Source organism: Mugil cephalus, chromosome 6 (assembly GCF_022458985.1).
Source record: "Mugil cephalus isolate CIBA_MC_2020 chromosome 6, CIBA_Mcephalus_1.1, whole genome shotgun sequence".
Taxonomy (NCBI): domain Eukaryota; kingdom Metazoa; phylum Chordata; class Actinopteri; order Mugiliformes; family Mugilidae; genus Mugil; species Mugil cephalus.
In genome coordinates this window covers 2,196,533-2,214,476 of record NC_061775.1, presented here as the reverse complement: position 1 = coordinate 2,214,476, position 17,944 = coordinate 2,196,533, and the positions used below count along the sequence as shown (strand labels likewise).

General features: G+C 42.1%; 1 protein-coding gene across 1 annotated transcript; it reads right to left on the bottom strand.

Annotated features, from left to right (window-relative positions):
* Nucleotides 1-1,689: 1,689 nt before the first annotated feature.
* LOC125009191 (vitellogenin-2-like) lies at nucleotides 1,690-11,091 on the bottom strand. Its single transcript, XM_047586919.1, has 34 exons — nucleotides 10,986-11,091; nucleotides 10,414-10,434; nucleotides 10,168-10,319; nucleotides 9,794-10,045; nucleotides 9,543-9,704; nucleotides 9,309-9,457; nucleotides 9,073-9,223; nucleotides 8,779-8,936; nucleotides 8,532-8,697; nucleotides 8,320-8,445; nucleotides 8,020-8,238; nucleotides 7,728-7,945; nucleotides 7,542-7,639; nucleotides 7,335-7,459; nucleotides 7,042-7,140; nucleotides 6,815-6,934; nucleotides 6,539-6,725; nucleotides 6,344-6,437; nucleotides 6,040-6,225; nucleotides 5,797-5,953; nucleotides 5,500-5,716; nucleotides 4,958-5,412; nucleotides 4,826-4,870; nucleotides 4,681-4,749; nucleotides 4,365-4,571; nucleotides 4,118-4,260; nucleotides 3,859-3,997; nucleotides 3,645-3,774; nucleotides 3,357-3,540; nucleotides 2,757-2,851; nucleotides 2,565-2,659; nucleotides 2,310-2,475; nucleotides 2,002-2,163; nucleotides 1,690-1,903 (listed from the first exon to the last, which is right to left on the bottom strand). The coding sequence occupies exons 1-34, from the start codon at nucleotides 11,023-11,025 to the stop codon at nucleotides 1,791-1,793; spliced, it is 5,100 nt and encodes a 1,699-aa protein (XP_047442875.1). The 5' UTR covers nucleotides 11,026-11,091; the 3' UTR covers nucleotides 1,690-1,790.
* Between the last annotated feature and the right edge of the window lie 6,853 nt (nucleotides 11,092-17,944).

Genomic DNA, 17,944 nt, shown 5'->3' with positions numbered 1-17,944 from the left:
AAATAACATTTATTGTTATTATTATAATCTTGTGTTGCATAGGCAGGTTTTATGCAGCAAGATAGATGGTGAGAGCCTGCTGTGTGTCTGCTGATACAGAGCATAAGACTATGGGGTCATCTAAAAAGGAAGGGCAAGGTTCAACAGTACCATTTATGGAGGTGTTTTTCACAAGAGATAGTTCCTAGCAGTTAATCTGGGCCCGTCGTCCAGCTGGACGGCCGTCACACCGTCCCCATGCAATGTGACCCAAGAGGTGTGTTTAACACCCCTCGGGGGAAGCGATAAAATAAATCAAATACAGACACTGTGTTTTTGTGTGTAGCAAATGCAACATACACATATCACATACACACACACATACACACTCCTTTTGAATTTTTATCTTATCTCATCTCATCTCATCTTCTACTACCGCTTATCGTCACTAGGGTTGCAGGGGTTGCTGGAGCCTATCCCAGCTGTCATCGAGCAAGAGGTGGGATTCACCCTGGACAGGTCAGCAGTCTATCACAGGGCTAACACAGAGACAAACAATCATTCTCACTCACACTCACACCTGGGATCAATTTAGGGTCACCAATTACCCTTGGAGGTGGGAGGAAACCAGAGTACTCACAGAAAACCCACACAGACACAGGGAGAACATGGTAACTCCACCCAGAAAGGCCCGAGCTTTTTCAGACCTGCATACCCCTCTGTTTCAAATTCTTGTCAAGCTGCTGGAAATGTGAATTTCTCATAGAGATGAATAAAGTATCTATCTATCCATCCCAGTGCCAGGTGTAGGTCTAGTCTGTCTCTGTAGGTTCCCATAGTGCTGCACTTATTTAAAAAATAATACAGAATATAGAAAATTATATAGATTACTAGTATATTTCCATTACACGTGTGTGCTGTTTGTATTGATTGAGTGTGCTATTCATTGTTAAGTTACAGCGATTAATATGCATGGTCTGTATCATGCCCACATCGTCAGTGTGTGTCTTGTTGCACAGAATGTCCATATGGCCACATTGAAAATAAATCATTCAGCTACAACCAAAACATCCATATTTACCTGTTACATTTCAGACCTTTTGACCTACTGGCTGTATAGTTTAAGTTTTACATTCAGTGATTGAAATCTTGATCTGATGAAGAGTGTAAAGTTTTTCTTCTGTCTTATTCTCTTACTCTCACTATAAGTCCTAATGTTAACATATGCAATTTAATTAGCATATTAGCATACCCGGGACCCATAAAAATTAAAGTTTGCATAAGCTGAGTCTTTTGGGTGTAAATAACATGTCACTTGTGATACCATGAATTTTAATGTCCTTCATAGGAGATGTCAACAGAAAGTCTACTGCTCTATGGTTAAAATTTTGTGCGTGTGAATAAAACTCGAAAAAATGCGAAAAAATCATTCTCTCACAAAAACATATAAAATATCTTAACCATCATAAGTGTATATCTTGAGCTATTTACCTCTCTTGCTCCTGTAACATGTGGCTGGTGAGAGCCATTTTGAAAATGCAGAACTCCTGTTGTACATGTTTTTTAAATTATATATTTTTTTGGCCTTTATTTGAAAGTGTAGTGGAGAGATGAACAATAAACAGGGAGTCAGAGAGGAGGGGAAATGCATGCAGAGAGGACTGCAGCTTCAACACAGTCTCTACTGAGTGAACACATCACCACAATGACTTTGTGTGCTTGTCATGTTTTATTAAAATTTACAGTTGGACACAAGTAATGAACGATATTCCAAACTATCAATGAAATATTATGTCATTGGACGAATGACATTAAGCACACTGAGCAGTGCAGCGACAGGCAAGGTGGGCTTCGACAGTTTCCATCAGGTCAATGCTCTTCTCGTAGATGTTGCTTAGACCATCAGAACGGTTCACATTTGAGTCTGCAACAGTAATGAAAAAGTAAAGCGATTAGGCACAAGATAGCAAAGCAGATGTGATATAATTCTGTTTTATGAACTGGATGTGCTTGAAGACTCACCAGCTGGCAGGCAGTGGAAACCAATGTTGACGGAAGTAGTTCTCACTGGCATGCATCCAGGCAGGCAGCGCAGCACAGGCTCAACGGAGTAGCACTTAGATTCCTGGCCTTGGAGGGTAACCTGCTTCTCCAGCTTCACAGATTCATGCTGCACAAAACACTCTGAAAAAGTGTGACAATAAAAGGTGAACAATGTTGGGTCAATGGAAACCACAGCCATACACCAATTGTTTTGGTGTGGGTTGTAATATTGACACTTCTGATGGCAATCTAATAAAGAAGTGTCAAAGTGTCACTGTAAAATTCACCAGAGGTGTCGCGGCAAGTCTTTCCAGGCAGCACCCAGGAATGAGCATAGCTGACTGCATTCTTGGTTATCCGTTCATTGGGTGTGCGGTACTCCTGTCTGATTTCTCCGTCAGCCCTTCCACAGAGTCCACAAGTCTGTCCTCTCATCCAGTCAACAACTTTAATCTAAAGAAGAAATAGGGTTTTCACCATGCCATTACTAGTATATAGATTATTTGAGTGTTTAGGAATAGGGCAAAAGAAAACTAGATTACCTTGAGTGCGTTGGCGTCAAAGAAGACCTCCTGAAGGCCATGGCTGGGAGCATGGAGAGCGATGCCCTCACCTCTCTGTCTGATCTGTACTTTGCCTGAAAAAAATCCAAATAATCATGTAATGTGTTAAGCTTTTTAACAAACTGAATAGTCTTAGTGTATCACTTCAATTTGATAAAATAAAATAAAAACCTGATGGGTGTTGGTATGGCAGGTTGGCGATGGGGATTTCGACTCCATTCACCTTCACAAAAATAGCACTGTCTTTTGGATACATGTCGACATCCCTGTTGAAAATAAATTAAATAAATACATCATTGTTATTTTCTGGACTTCAAAGTCTAAAAGGAGCGGTACCGCAGGTCCTCCCTCCCCTCTGCTGTCAGACTCTACAACCAGGTCTGTTCCCACTAGACCCACAACTACATACGTGCAATATCCCGCTTAATGTGCAATATCTCTTACATATATATGTGCAATACTCCTCTCAATCTTAACTACATGTACATATACCTATATTTCGTTTATATACCTGCCATTTTTTGCACTGTCTGCATCTCCCTGCCAACGGGAGATGTGTGAACATATACGTACATTTATATTTATTTTTATATTCTATTCTTCACCCATATGTGCACTGTGTGCACTATTTGTGATGCTGAATGTCTCTGCTACTGTTAACAACGAGAATTTCCCTACTGTGGGATGAATAAAGGCATATCTTATTTTATCTTAAAATATTTAAACTTTTTTAGGTCAGTTCAAACAGATTTAAATACTGGTTGCTCTTACAGGTTTCCAATCTTTATGCTGATCAAGTTCTGTTCCTGTGTTTGGTCCCTCTTCAGCAGAACCATGAATTTGAGTTCTGGTGTGCAATCCTGAGCCAAGACCTGGTAGCAAGAGTGTGGGATCTCATTTTCGTATTTCCTGTTGTTGAATGTGATCAGGGTGTCTCTGACCAGGTTGCACTCAACTGAAGTGAAAAGAGATAATACATCAAAAGTTAATTACTTAAGTCCATCTAAATATTTAACCATACCATATGAAACCTATTAACATTGCAAACTTTTTTTTCACCTGCATGAGCCTTGGTGATCATGTAGGAGATCTTGTCAGCCCAGTTGCTCTGGTATGCATCCAGCTCAGCAGCAGTGTCTCCAAAAGGTAGGGAAACAACAACACCCACTCCAAGTTTGTAAAAGGTCCTCTGTAATATATAATAGTAATATTAATAAAGCAGTTAAACTAACAAAGAGTAATGCAGACAATTTTTCCGCAACAAAACCCACACCTTTGGTGTCTTCAGCACAATGTTCAGGCTTGTCTCAGATGCAACAGCCACAGTCAGTTTGATCTGATTACGGACATTCTTGACCTTTGCCAGGCTCACCCCAGTTTCCAGAGCAAAATGGGAAATGTATTCAGACAGCCTAGACAGACATATACAGGTCAATGTTTGCTTTGACGGCTGGTAGATAGATGCGTGGGAAAACACAAGAAAAGGTTCATATTTTACAGTTTTTAAAATGAACATTAGTTAGTGGCATTACATCTTTGCATAGCGCTTCATGCTTGTAGGAAGTTTGTTCCAGGTCAGCTTCAGACGGAAAGCAGGTTCTTGAGCTACAAGACCAGTTTCAGCTATGATTTCGGTTTCGTACTGCTTGCATTCAATGCCCCAGGCAATCTTGGCCTAAAACAGATTTATATCAGTTAAAACTAATAGGTCACACCAAACATCTCTCAACTGGTAGTAAGTTTATCGGGGGGTTTTTTTGTTTGTTTGTTTTGTTTTACCATCAGCTTGTTGTAGCTCAGCATCATGCCATCAGCACAGATTCTCCAGTTGTCATTCTCAGCCAGGTTGGCTAAAATGAGCTGCAGCCTGGCAGTGGCCTTGTCAAAGTAAGCAGCAATCTGGTATCCCTGGACCTTGTGGTCAGCTCTCACAGCACGGATCAGAATGGTCACAGCAGGACTGACTGAGTTAGCCAAATACTTAGCCTTAAAGATCAAAACCAGAGAATGTTGTTAAGAATTTGTTTTTATTTTTTATCTTGGTATTGAATACATGAACCTAAAGACGTCCTTATCTTACAGTCTAACAGCTCACCTTATTGTAAATGGATTCGAAGCTGTAGGCACTGCTCTTGCTGCTGGCACGAGCTGTGGAGACAGCATGCTGCAAACAAGAAACCATACATTTAGCCTGCTTAAACAGAGTACCTAGTGCGGCTGTTGTGCTCTCCTAAATTTACCTGGTGGATGTGGTTCTTGGTAAACTTCATGGCAAATAGTTCTTGCTGTAACAAGAAAAAATGTAAATGAATTCCTGCTCAACCTTTTACATTCTGCTGGTTTTCACATGCTAGAAGGTGAAGTTGACTTACCTTGGACAGAGAGCTGGACCTGGAGGAGCTAGAGCTGGAAGAGCGACTGCTGGATCCAAGAGATGAACGGCTATTTGAAGCACTCCTGGAGGAGCTGCTGGAGCGAGCGATTGATCGGCTGCTGGAGGAACTGCTGCTCACTCTCCTTGATGCCTTGTGGATGGGGGCAACACCAGCGATCTTGCTTATGGGCCGAGACGAGGAGCTGGAGGAAGTCTTGGCTGATGCAGAGGAGGAGATGCTTGAACGATAGCTGCTGGACTGAGAGCTGCTGGAGCTGGAGGATTTTGCTGTGCTGTTTAAACCAGGAACCAGGATTTTCTTAAGTTTCATGAGGACGTTCTTATCCTCGAGAATTTCTTCTTCCTCGCTCATGTTAATTACTTTAACGATCTTTTCTGCTGCTCTCTCTCCAACTTGAACCTCGACTTCAATCTTCTCAATGACTGGTCCAGCTTAAACACAAGTAAGAAAAAACATTACTTTTTCACAAATTCTTACAAATCACGGTATTGGAACTTTAATTCATTAGTTTCACTTGCCTGGGGCAATTTTAACAAAAACAGCATGCTTTCCGATTAAGGCATACAGCGGGCAGTTTCTGATGAAAGCGGCGTTGTGAGATTCAATCTCAGTGCATGCCTTGAATCCAAAAGTTTCAATTGCAGCACACATCTTCTTCTGAAACGCTTTGGGGGCTTTCAGGATCCTGGCAGTTTGTCTTGACAGGTCAGCGGGGATGATTTCAGATGACATTGACTGTAAATCCAAAGCAGATGACACCACACTAATTTGGTAACTGTTTTGTATTGAAAAGGTAGATAGTCGATGAAACTCACCATGCCACCAATCAAAGAGGATGCCATCTTAGAAATCCTTGAAGTAAATGTCTCCCTTGACAGCTGTGCTGCAGCTGCAGCTGCAGCCGGGACCACTGCTGTGATTTTAGCAGCTGCAAGATCTTCCACATTTCTTGCAACAGCAAATGTATCAACACTGTTGAAGAAAGAAAGAGTTTAGTCACACAAAGCTAAAAAAAGTATTTAAAGATATGTTACTAGTTTATAAGTACAGGTACATACAGTGCAGAAGCAATGGTGTCAATGTTCTGAACAGGAAGGAACTGAAATTTGAAGTTGCCCTTAATTATGTCAGCTCTTGCTTCCATCTTTGCAGGAACAATTGTGTGAACTCTGGCTCTTGACATCAGTGCAGCCTGGATGAAAGCAGTGTTCACACCCAGAACAGCATATGTGTGCATGGAAACACTGCATGGAACAGAAAATATGGGTTTTAGGGTTCTAAATACATTTGCTTTTCATCTTTGATAGATAAACTGAAAAGAAGAAACTTGACAGGTTGTTGAGTATGATGCAACTGGGTCACCTTGGAGAAACTGCAGCCTTCATGCTGATATCACTCCTCAGAACCTGAGCAGCATGGAAGTTCTCGGGCAGAGGTGGTGTCACAGTGGCTTGGACTATGGAGAAAAACATATTAATATAACAACATCACGATAAACAATCGATATAAGTAATGTCCTCAAATCCACAACAGTCAAATTAAACCAGTTCAACTTACACTGAACAGATGCAGCGGCAACAGCAGCAGTATAGAAACTGAGCTCCATAGGTAAACCAACAGAGGTGGGAATGATGCGACGAACCTCAGCAACCAACACTGGTTTAGCATAGTGTATTGCAAAACCAGACAGCAGAGCATCCAAAACCCTTCTGCCAGTAGCTGCAACTGCAGGTCCAGTGGTGAGCTGTAGACACGAAACTGCTTATAAAACACCGGGGTCTCAATTCAAAACATTATTATTGTCTACAAGTCAAATGGAGGGAGATACACTACCTCAACAATCTGGTCAACAATAGCTTTGTCAATGTTGGCGAATGCAACTTCCTGTCCAAAGAATTTTACATACACAGAAGCCAGGGGTTTGCTGGAAGGATGAGCCCTCCACTCAGAAAGCTGTTATAGAAATAAAAACGTTGAAAATAATATTAATTGCATTCATAGGAAAATGTGCTTTGATAACACAGTTAATTTGTGTTTTCATAAATGGTCCATAAACTTACAGCCTTCATGACTTGTTTCATCTTGGCAATCCTATCGGCATCAGGAGCATTATTGATTTTCAAAAGGGCCTCCTGGACTCCCTCAGTCCGCACTCCAAACTGACAAACGCAAAAATAGCAATTTGAAGGGTAAGTGTTTTAATTATTATTATTGACATCAAATATGCAAGGGTAATGTAGCCACAGCAAAGGGTATTAGGAAGGTATGGTTGCTATTACAAAATTCACTTGAATTAATTTGACTGTACTGAGGAAACTTGTCTTAGTTGTAATGTAAAACATGGCTTTCATACCTCAAGAACATCAGCATAAGCTCCAGCCATGTATGTACGAACTTTGGCCACTATGGCTTTTGGCAAAACAGTTGCAGCATCATTGATGTAGAAAATGCTGGCAGCAGCACCCATCATCCAGGGATCTGAAGGACAAAAGACGGAAAACATCAACATGTATTCTTCAAAAATCTGTGATGGTAAGTTATCCATCTGTTATCCTCTTACTATGGTAAGCATCAAAATAGAGAGCTCTGCTGAAACGGTAGCTCAATCTGTCAAATTTGGGGCTGAGCATCTTCACAGCAACATTACAGGCTGCAGCACTGAAAGGAAAATATAAAAATATTAGAGTTTCTAGCTGCAAACATCTTTAAATTAATCACAAATTAGAAGGATCAGGTTGGTTCTTACAGAGAGGCAGTGTCAGGAGCTGTGGTTTTGGTCATGGCTTTCATGTAAGAGTAGACAAAGCTAGCGACCTGCAGGTTTTTTTCTTTCAAGACGGCTTCAGCAAGAGTGGTCACCAGACCCATGGGAAGCTTAGTCTCAAACAGAACAACAGCAGCAACCATACGGAGCTCTGGATGGAGATCCCTGTTCATGAACAGCTGAACAGCCACTTCCTGGATCTAATTCAGAAAGATAAATGGCATTAAGTATATTTGTTGTTGGGGTTGGAAAGAATCAGATAGTGTTGTCTCACCATCTTGGGCTCCCTTTTTGCGATGTTCCTCAGAGCCATAATAGCATCAAAGTGAACTCTGAGCGGGAGACTGGCAGCAGCACTTCCAAAGCCAGGCAGGAGTTTCATGATTGGCTTAAGGCTAGCAGGATGTCCAGCATTACCCAGAACTTTAATAGCGATGGCAAGCTCCTCAATTTCACCTGCTTCCAGAGCCTGGATGGCGAATTCATGGATAGGCTGTGGAAGAAGTAGAGTAACACTTCTGTCACTGATGTCATAATTTTAGTTATCCAACACAAACATACAAGTAATACATACCCTCACAAGCTCAGCTGGGCAAGCTGCGTTCTCTGCACAGTATTTTGCAACCAGGGTTCCATAGCCCAGCATGGCGATCTCACGCAGAACTGGATTTTCTTGGATGTTGCGGTTCAATGCCAGGCCCTGAGGAATGGTAAAATAATTACCATTATATTTTTCTAGTTCAGTGTCATAACAAATAGACTAGAAATCATTAAATGTTAACTTGCCTCAGCAAGCTTGATGGCCTCCAGGTCAGCTGTCACCAATTGCACAGAAGTCAGCAGAGCTTGAGCAGCTTCAGCAGAAGACAGCTCACCAGCAAGGAACTTCTCCTTGAGGAACCTCAGGGCAGCTTGAGTACCAATGGCAGGGATAGCATTCAGGATCCAGTGCCTGTGAAAGAGAAGCACACTTGAGTTAATTATCCATAGCCTGTAAATTTATGGTTCCTCTTTGAGTGAATATTGTGGGTACCTATGATCAGGTCTAGCTTTGAACTGAGCCCAGAGAGCCTCGATACTCTCAAATCTGGCCACACGCAGCAGCTGGACAAGCTCAATAAACTTCAGAGGGGCATCTTCATGGACCATGGCCACATTGAAGGTAACCAGGTGGTTCAGAATCTCAATGATCTGTCAGATAACAAAATATTTCCCATGAACAAGTTTGTGGTTGCTGAATGAACTCAGCTTAATATACCATATGTATATATATATATATATATACTGTATACATAAAAACCAGAGTCTGATCAGTTTTCTGAAATACCTGAGCCTCAGCATTGCTGATTCTCAGAAGCTGGATGGGTGTCTGGAGAAGCTCACTGCCAAACTCGTACTGCAGGGATCCACGATGAAGATATTCAGCTCTGATGGGCTCCAAAGGTGCCCTCTTAATCTCCAGGAAGGTCAGGATTTGTCTATGGACATACAAACAAAGTGAATCAATCTGCACCGTGGCATTTGGTGCTGAGAATAATGCTCTTGTCAATTTAAACCACATACTTAGCCTCCATCTGGGCAGCGCCATTCAAGATGTTAAATGGTGAGAACTGGATGAGCTCTGTGGCAGATGCCTCCAAGATCAGAGCACCAGTGGGTGCTGGCTTCATGATGTAGTTAAAGGCGGCTGCTCCCTTCAGGGTCTTTCCTCTCTACATTGACAAAAGCCACAAGATCTTAGTTTCCAAGAATGGTCTGTCTTAGATAGTTTCAGATGAGAGGGGAAACTGCACTTACAGCGTCACACTCAAAACATGTCTGTGTGTAAGCCATGCCAATGTCCTTAATGATTCTCTCCTGGCAGTGGTTCAGGTCCTTGGTCTTGGTCAAAACGATACGGTCAGCCTTTGCGTCCTCACTGATGGCATAGTGGGTCTTACACACACCCTGCGCTCCAGGCTATTTCACAAATATCAAAATATGATTTGTTAGTATTTTTGGTAAATATTGCAGCATTTTGTGACAAGATAAAGATGAGCCAATTATACCTCTTGCAGCTCATACACATTCTGTGTCTTCTTGATGTTTAGCTGCAAGATGTTAAGGATTCCCCTATAGATATTCAAAACTGTTGCAGAGACGCCAGCAGGTGCAAACACTTTACCAACAACACCATTGGCATATTCAAACTTGATGGGTGTCAAGAGCTGAGCAGCCAGAGCTGAAGTGAGCTTGGTGGCAGGAATGAAAGCATCTTTGGGCCAGATTCCACTGTACTCAAAGAGTTCAGGGTCTGCAAGCTACAAGAAAGAGTTTGGACACAATGTCTGCATAAGAAGTCACATAATAATTATTATTTATTTTTTTTCCACACATTATTATATGCATTTGAAATTCTGTAACTACTATGAATGGTCTTTACCTTCAGAATGAAGGTGCCGGCTGCTGCTTCATTGATCAAAACTTTGCTCTGGATCTTCACTCCAGCCCGTGCTAGGCCTTCCTCAGGAAGGCCACCCATGAGAAACGCTTCATATTTGTATTCATAGGTCTTTCCGGGAGCAAACTCTGGTGCTGTAAAAAAAGAAAACATTTCCATTACCATTTTACACTTCTCGTATAATCAAACCGCTATTGTCATATCTAATGTAATAGAATAACAACTTACCAAAGCTGATCTGGTGACTCCCTGCAAAAAGATAATTTCATCTGTTATTTGTATTCATACTGACAAAACAATGGACATGACAATGATTTAAAAAAAAAAGCATTTGTACATTTGTAAGAAGGGAAAAACGCAAGTATTCAATGAATAAGTATTTGTAATAAAGTACTACTTACAAATTCACAGTATTATGCTCTCAGCAGCTGTTCTTGATACATTTATTTTAATAAATTTTTATAAATAATAAATTTTAATAATTTTGTTTCATCTTCTTATTTTTGTCTATTTAAAACATTTAGCAAGATGGAATATCTTAGATCAAGAGGATATATGCTTATTTTTTGTCTGATAAGACAGGCCCTCTCAGTAAGCAGTGTCTAATTCTTGACAAGTCAAATTTTCTGGTTCTGTTGGCCGATAGTTGTACTCATAATAAGTAACATACACCCAATTTTTGTCTTATTTTCTTGTTTTTTGCAGTGTGGTAGTAGTGGAGAATAACTAGTAGGTATTAATCTCAGAAACAAAGTTCAAAAACCCAAGTTGAATTTTGCAATGCATAAAGACATACTCACCCACAAGGGCCACGGTAAGAGCAAGTACAAGCACCCTCATGGCTGGTGGATGTGAGCATCTGCAGACAGGGACTTCCTTTTAAAGCCTGTTTCTGCTCATGGTGCCCATCCAAATGTATCATTAACTAAATGTGTTGTAACTGAAAATGATGTAATCAGGAAAAAAAATACATATATGTTTAAAGAATTGTCCAATGTACAATGACAATTTGATTGCGTTCAGATATTTGTGAAATGTCAGTGTGTTCTGACCTGTACTTTCTTTATTATCTTGCCAAAGGAACTGTTGACTTTCCAAAGGTAACGGTCAACATATCCTTACTCAACTTTCACAGCTCAGTCAAAGCTTTTATGAAGATAACATTCTAGCATTCTAATCCACCTACAACTTTAAACCATTATATATTTAGACTTAAACTTAGATAGACTTTAATGATCCGCAAGGGAAATTACTTGGTCACAGAAGTGTAGTTGCACCACACCATACCATACCATATTAAAACAACAGAGTTGAGACCAAAGTGCTTTACAAGTAAGTGCAATACAGATAATGTCTCACAATCACAACTCTCATCTCATCTTCCATACCGCTTATCCTCACTATGGTCGCGGGGGTTGCTGGAGCCTATCCCAGCTGAGACAGACAACCATTCGCACTCACACTCACACCTAGGGTCAATTGAGAGTCACCAATTAGCCTAACGAGCATGTCTTTGGAGGTAGGAGGAAACTGGAGTATTGGAGAAAACCCACACAGAAACAGGGAGAACATGCAAGAGGCGGGGTACACCCTGGACAGGTTGCCAATTTTTAGCATTGCTTACACAGAAACAATGAAATATAAGTACTATTTAGTGGAATAAAATAAAAAACAGTGTAAACAAAAATGTACAGAATTATCTTATGAAGAAATGTACAAAAACAGTGGGCAAAACAGTGTCCAAGGTGATCCGGTTGTCAGGACTGTTGTACGGCAACAGTGGCGTGGATCTTGTCGCATATCTTTGCCTTATCCGCTGCAACCAAGAGAGAACATAAAATGAAAAACACTTCGTTATAACAGAACATTTCATCACTTCATCAAGGTCTTATCAGTTTGCATTTATATAATTCAAGCATGTGATGAATAATCTCCAAAATATTTGAATAGTTAGATAAGAAAAATATTCATTTTAGATACACAACTTTTTTACACAAAAGCCTCTATGTTGCAATAAAATAAAAAAGCAATAACTGTTTTTTCAATAGAAATATTAGGGTTTTATCTATCAGGGCATTTAATGGCCATATAAAGCATTTACTGTGTGTTATGTTGGTCACAGCCATGGACAGGTGAACTCATGTATGCTCTGCTTACTTACATGTATGCTCATGTATGCTCTGCTCTTACATCTAACGCAACTGACTTTGCCAGTTAGCAAAAAGTAGAAAGCTGCTCATAGTGTGGTAGAAAGAAGTCAGAAACCATCGGTAATCTGACTGACCTGTACCCTTTAGATGAGGCACATTGCTTATATAAGACTGCTTCTTTTATGTCTGTCATGTTTAATTTGTTTTTTTGTGCATTAATTGCACTGAGAGACATATTAACAAATAAGTAGTCATAAGCAGTATGTCATTGTGACAAAGTGGGTCAGACCATTTGTCTCATTATTACCATCTTTAGTTTAACCATACTTGTTTGTTTCAGTTATGTTGCCATCAGTAATCACCATTTTGCAGATACAGACTATCCCGGGTTTGTTTGTGTTTTGTATTATGTTCGGTTATATTTGGTAGCTTCACATCTTGGTTAAAATAGACACTTACACATATTGTTAGATTTAGTTAAAGTTTATTGATTTACTTCTTGTTAAAATAAGTTATGTAGATATTCATTTGTGTTACTTACCATACTCACCATGTGGCCAGAGTCAAAGTCAAAGTGCCAAAGTCAAAGTGCAGCCATATTTCCTGCTTTTATACTCAGGTGACATGATTGGGGGCAGGTCAGTGGACTAGTCCACATGGGTAAGGGTAAGGGAAATTACTGAAAGTATTATTTAGGTTTATTTGTTATTACATGAGGACATGACTAAATATGGATTATCAGTAATGTAGGTAAAGGTGTTTTACTGTAGTTAGGTATGAGATTAGCTTTGTTAAGGGTTTTATTAGGAGCCAGTGGACTCTCCTCACATAGTGGTACAGCCAGGGAGGCTGGGTTACGAGGAGGAGAGGGTATTTAAGCAGAGGCCTTTTGTCGGTCGGGGAGAGAACAGTGTGCTTATCAGGTGTAGCAATTTACACATGATTTAAGTAGAATCTTGCGTTTGTTATAAGTTGAGTTTTCTTTAGTTCAACTCGGTTAACTACTCAGTTACCCTTTTTTTTTTTTTGTTGTATATACTTTTGTTAATACAGACAAATCTGGAAGCACCTGTAAATAAACACCTTGCGGTGATTTTTTTCTAACCAAACGGCCTTGAGTCTGCCTCCTACTTATGCCGCTCCGGTCAGCTTCGCAACATTTGGTGGCAGTGGTGGTTTCCAGGCCAGTAGGAGGTAGTGAAGAAAATGTCGACTCGACTAAAGAAACTGACAAGTGAGCATCCGCCAGAAGAGTTGCAAGATGGCCGTGACCAGCAAGGGGCAGCAGGTGGTCAACCGATGCAAGACAGCGTGGCTGAACTCTCAAATCTCCTGCGAGGTCTGATGCAACAGCAGGCTGATCGGGACATCAGGGCAGATCAGGACCACAAGCGACAGTAGGAGCGGTGGAAAAGAATACAGCACCAGTTTGCTCAGCTGCAACATGAGGTACATCAGGATCGCCATGATCGTCAGCAGACACTGGAAGGGCTTGCAGCCACATCCAACACTTCCAGAGAACAGCCAGCCGAGCCAGCTAACATTCCAGCAGTCCAACTCAGGCCTGAGACCGTCTCGTTGCAGCCAGCAGATGGAGGACAGATTTCCAGTGTGGTGAGGTTTCCTGGCTGGAAAAGTCCTAAAATGCAGCCCTACAATGAAGGTGAGGACATTGAGCACTATCTCATCACCTTTGAAAGGATTGCTCATGCCTGTCAGTGGCCTCAAGATGAGTGGGCACTGCACTTAGTCCCACTATTGACTGGCAGAGCTCGTGCCGCTTATATAGCTATGGACATAGACGATACAATGGACTATGCTAAAGTAAAATCTGCTGTTCTGAAGAAGTTTGAAATAAGTACAGAAACCTATCGACTAAGGTTCCGTTCAAGCGTACCAGGAGAAGACGAGACCCCAAAAGAGCTGCAGGTGCGCCTCAAGGACTTGTACTTCAAGTGGATGATGCCAACTGAAAAAACAAAAGACCAGATCGGTGATGCAATCATAATGGAGCAATTTCTTAAAGCCCTGAACCCTGAACTGCGCACCTGGATAAAGGAACGAAACCCAGATACTTCAAAGGAAGCAGCAGAGATGGCAGAAGCTTTTTTTTTGGCTGCACGCCGTCCATCCAGAGAGTACATCAGAGTCAAGCCCCACCCACCCACACCCTCTAGTAAACCTGCTGGCTTGAATGACTCTAGATTTAAGAACTCTAGACATAGTTTCTCACCCTCTAATTCAACTAGATTTGAGCCGAGAAACAAATCCCATTTAGCATGCCATTTTTGTGGTCAGACAGGGCATTTTAAAGCCAAGTGTCCTAAGCTTAATACCAGTAATAACTACATGTGTTTCACACCTCAGTTACCTGGTAGTGAGGTAAAGGGTAAAGTCACAGAATGTTGTCATGAGGAGTTGACAATTGGTGTGCTGATTGCAGATAGGCCCTGTGTAGCTCTGCTTGACTCGGGGAGTAATCGCACCCTGGTTAGACAGGATAGTCTCCCTAGTGACACTACATTTTGTGGAGGGACAGTTGATGTAGTCTGTGAGCATGGTGATAAGGTAGGGTACCCCATAGCTGAGGTAATGATACAAGTAGGAGCTCAAAACTACTTGCTTTCTGTCGGAGTATTTGAACAACTACCCTATCAGGTTGTTTTAGGTTGTGATCTCCCCATCCTTGCTGATCTGATAGCTAAGCAGTCTTGTGAGGCCGGGGCTATTAGCAATAGTTCAAGTCTACTAGCAGTGACAAGGTCAAAAACCAAGCAGGATCAGCTTAGCTCACTTTCAGAGTGGGAGGAGCTACCTTTTGCTTATGAGGAAGCACCTAGCTTCACCCAAACCAGACGGCTCAGAGAGAGGAAGACTAGGAGGCAGAGAAGACAGGACAGAATAAGGGGGACGTCACTAGTGGAGGAGGTGACCAAGCCTTCAGAGCCTGATCTCGTGTTCATTCCTAGTGATGTGGCTAGGCTACAGAGAGAGAACCCTACTCTGTCAAATCTGTTTACTAAATGTGTACCAGAGTCCACGCAGGTAATAGACAGAGGAAAGGAAGCGTATGTGGTTAAGGCCGTAGCCTCTGGCGCCGTAGCCAGATAGGGCCCCACTTATTAACATGCCCATCATTGAAACACCCTTTTCCCGTATTGCCATGGACATTGTAGGCCCCCTCGAAAGAAGTAGTGCAGGCCATAGGTACATACTGGTAGTTTGTGACTACGCCACAAGATACCCTGAAGCCTTTCCACTGAAGAAGATCAAAGCTCGTCAGATCGTCAACTGCCTCATCCAGCTGTTCTCTAGAGTGGGAATTCCAAGAGAGATTATCACTGATCAAGGTACCAACTTCACCTCAAGCCTGCTGAAACAGGTCTACAGCATGCTGGGCATTCAAGGGGTGAAGACCAGTCCCTACCATCCACAAACAGATGGTCTGGTTGAGCGCTTTAACAAGACCCTCAAGTCCATGCTGAGGAAGTTTGTGAATGACTCTGGGACAGACTGGGACCAGTGGCTTCCATTCTTATTGTTTGCATACAGGGAAGTCCCACAGGCATCAACTGGATTTTCACCTTTCCAACTGCTGTATGGACATTCAGTGAGGGATCCAATGGATGTCTTAAAGGAATCCTGGGAGGGACCCGCGCCACAGCAACAGTGCAGTGAACTCTCATATGTTCTGAAAATGAGAGACAAGCTTGACCAGTTCCAAGAGCTCGCCAATGACAATCTGGCACAGGCACAGCAGAGGCAGAAGCAGAGCTATGACAAGTCTTCACGGAGAAGAGTGTTTCAGGAGGGCCAGAAAGTTCTCCTGTTGCTCCCAACATCAGACAGTGGTCTCCTGGCCAAGTGGCAGGGACCATTGTGGGAACAGTAAAATGTATGCGTGCTTATGAGTGCTTTAATAATCAGGTTTAATTACTAGAAGTGATTTAATATGCTATATATGGGACATAATCACTGGAACAGAATACACTGAACATGTACTGCGTGCAGAAGTGGAAAACACTGGAAGGCCGAATGATATGATTGTATTGAGAACAACATGTACTTAAAGGTCACAATGTATTTTCTGAAGATGTCTCGCGGGGGGAGTAGGACGCGCCGGACCACAATCTAACAGAGAAAGTGTGTCAAAGAGGAGAAGTAGATGGGCCAATCAGGAGTAGACAAACACCCTAGACTGTAGGAATAGAAAAGAACTGCTCCCGCGAAGGCAACTCAGATCCAGACTCATATCTTTGTATGTACTGTGGTCTCCACACTCTGCAGACTGTGAATAAATACTCGTACCGGACGTCATTCTCTCGTCTCTTTATTCCTCACATCAACGGACCCGGAGAGGAGAGGAAAGCAGGGCTAAAATTCCTCCTCAACACCATACAAGATCACCAAAAAGACTGGACCGGTCACATATGAACTGTTTTTACCAGATCGCCGGAAGAAACATCAGATCTTTCATGTAAATCTTTTGAAAGACTGGGTGGACCAGCCAGAACATTCTAGGACCCTGTGGGCACGTGCAGTTGTTGAGGAGGAGCTTCAAGAGCAGTATTTTCCCTCTGCAATGGATAGACCAGTGTATCCTGAGTTGAGTCACCTGCCAGCAGAGAAGTGCCAGGTGCTTCAGAAATACATGACAAAAGAACTGTTCAGTGTGAAACCAGGTTGTACACACTTCATCAAACATCACATCCGTCTGCATGCAGCCGAGCAGCAGAAAAAGACGACCCAAAACTGAGATTTTGTGTCAACTTTTCAAAATTGAATGCAGTTTCGGCTTTTGATCCGTATCCAATGCCGAGGATGGATGAGCTGATTGAGCGCTTGGGACATGCCAACTTTCTGACAACCCTTGACCTCTGCAAAGGTTACTGGCAAGTACCCTTGACAGAGGCATCGAGGGACTTAACAACGTTTAGAGTACCAAGGGGCTTAATCAGGTTTAGAATGATGCCTTTTGGTTTGCATGGAGCACCAGCAACATTCCAGAGACTGGTGGACGAGGTTTTGCAGGGTGTAGAGGACTACGCAGCAGCCTACATTGATGACATTGTTATCTACAGCGAGACCTGGGAGGAGCATATACAACATCTTGCTGATGTTTTTCAGCGTATCCAGAATGCTGGTTTGGTCATTAATGGAAAGAAATGTCACATTGCCAAGCCTGAGGTTCAGTACCTTGGGTATGTGATCCGAGGTGGTGGTATCCGACCCCAGGTAGGTAAGGTGGAGGCAACTGCAGCTTCACCATTACCCAACACCAAGAAGAGACTGAGGTCATTTTTGGGGTTAGTCGGCTGGTATCGCAGATTAATACCTGACTTTGCAAAAAGATCTGCTGTGTTAACTGATATGACTCGCAAATCCAGCCCAGTAAAGCTAAAATGGACTCAAGAGAGCGAAGATGCTTTTAAGGACTTGAAAAACTGTCTTTGTGAGAAACCTGTGTTGCAGTGTACAGATTTCACTCTTCCTTTTACTGTACAGACAGATGCTTCTGGAGTAGGACTTGGGGCTGTCTTACTTCAAGGGGAAGCTGAAGATCTGTTGCCTGTACAGTATATCAGTCGGAAACTGTTTCCAAGAGAAAT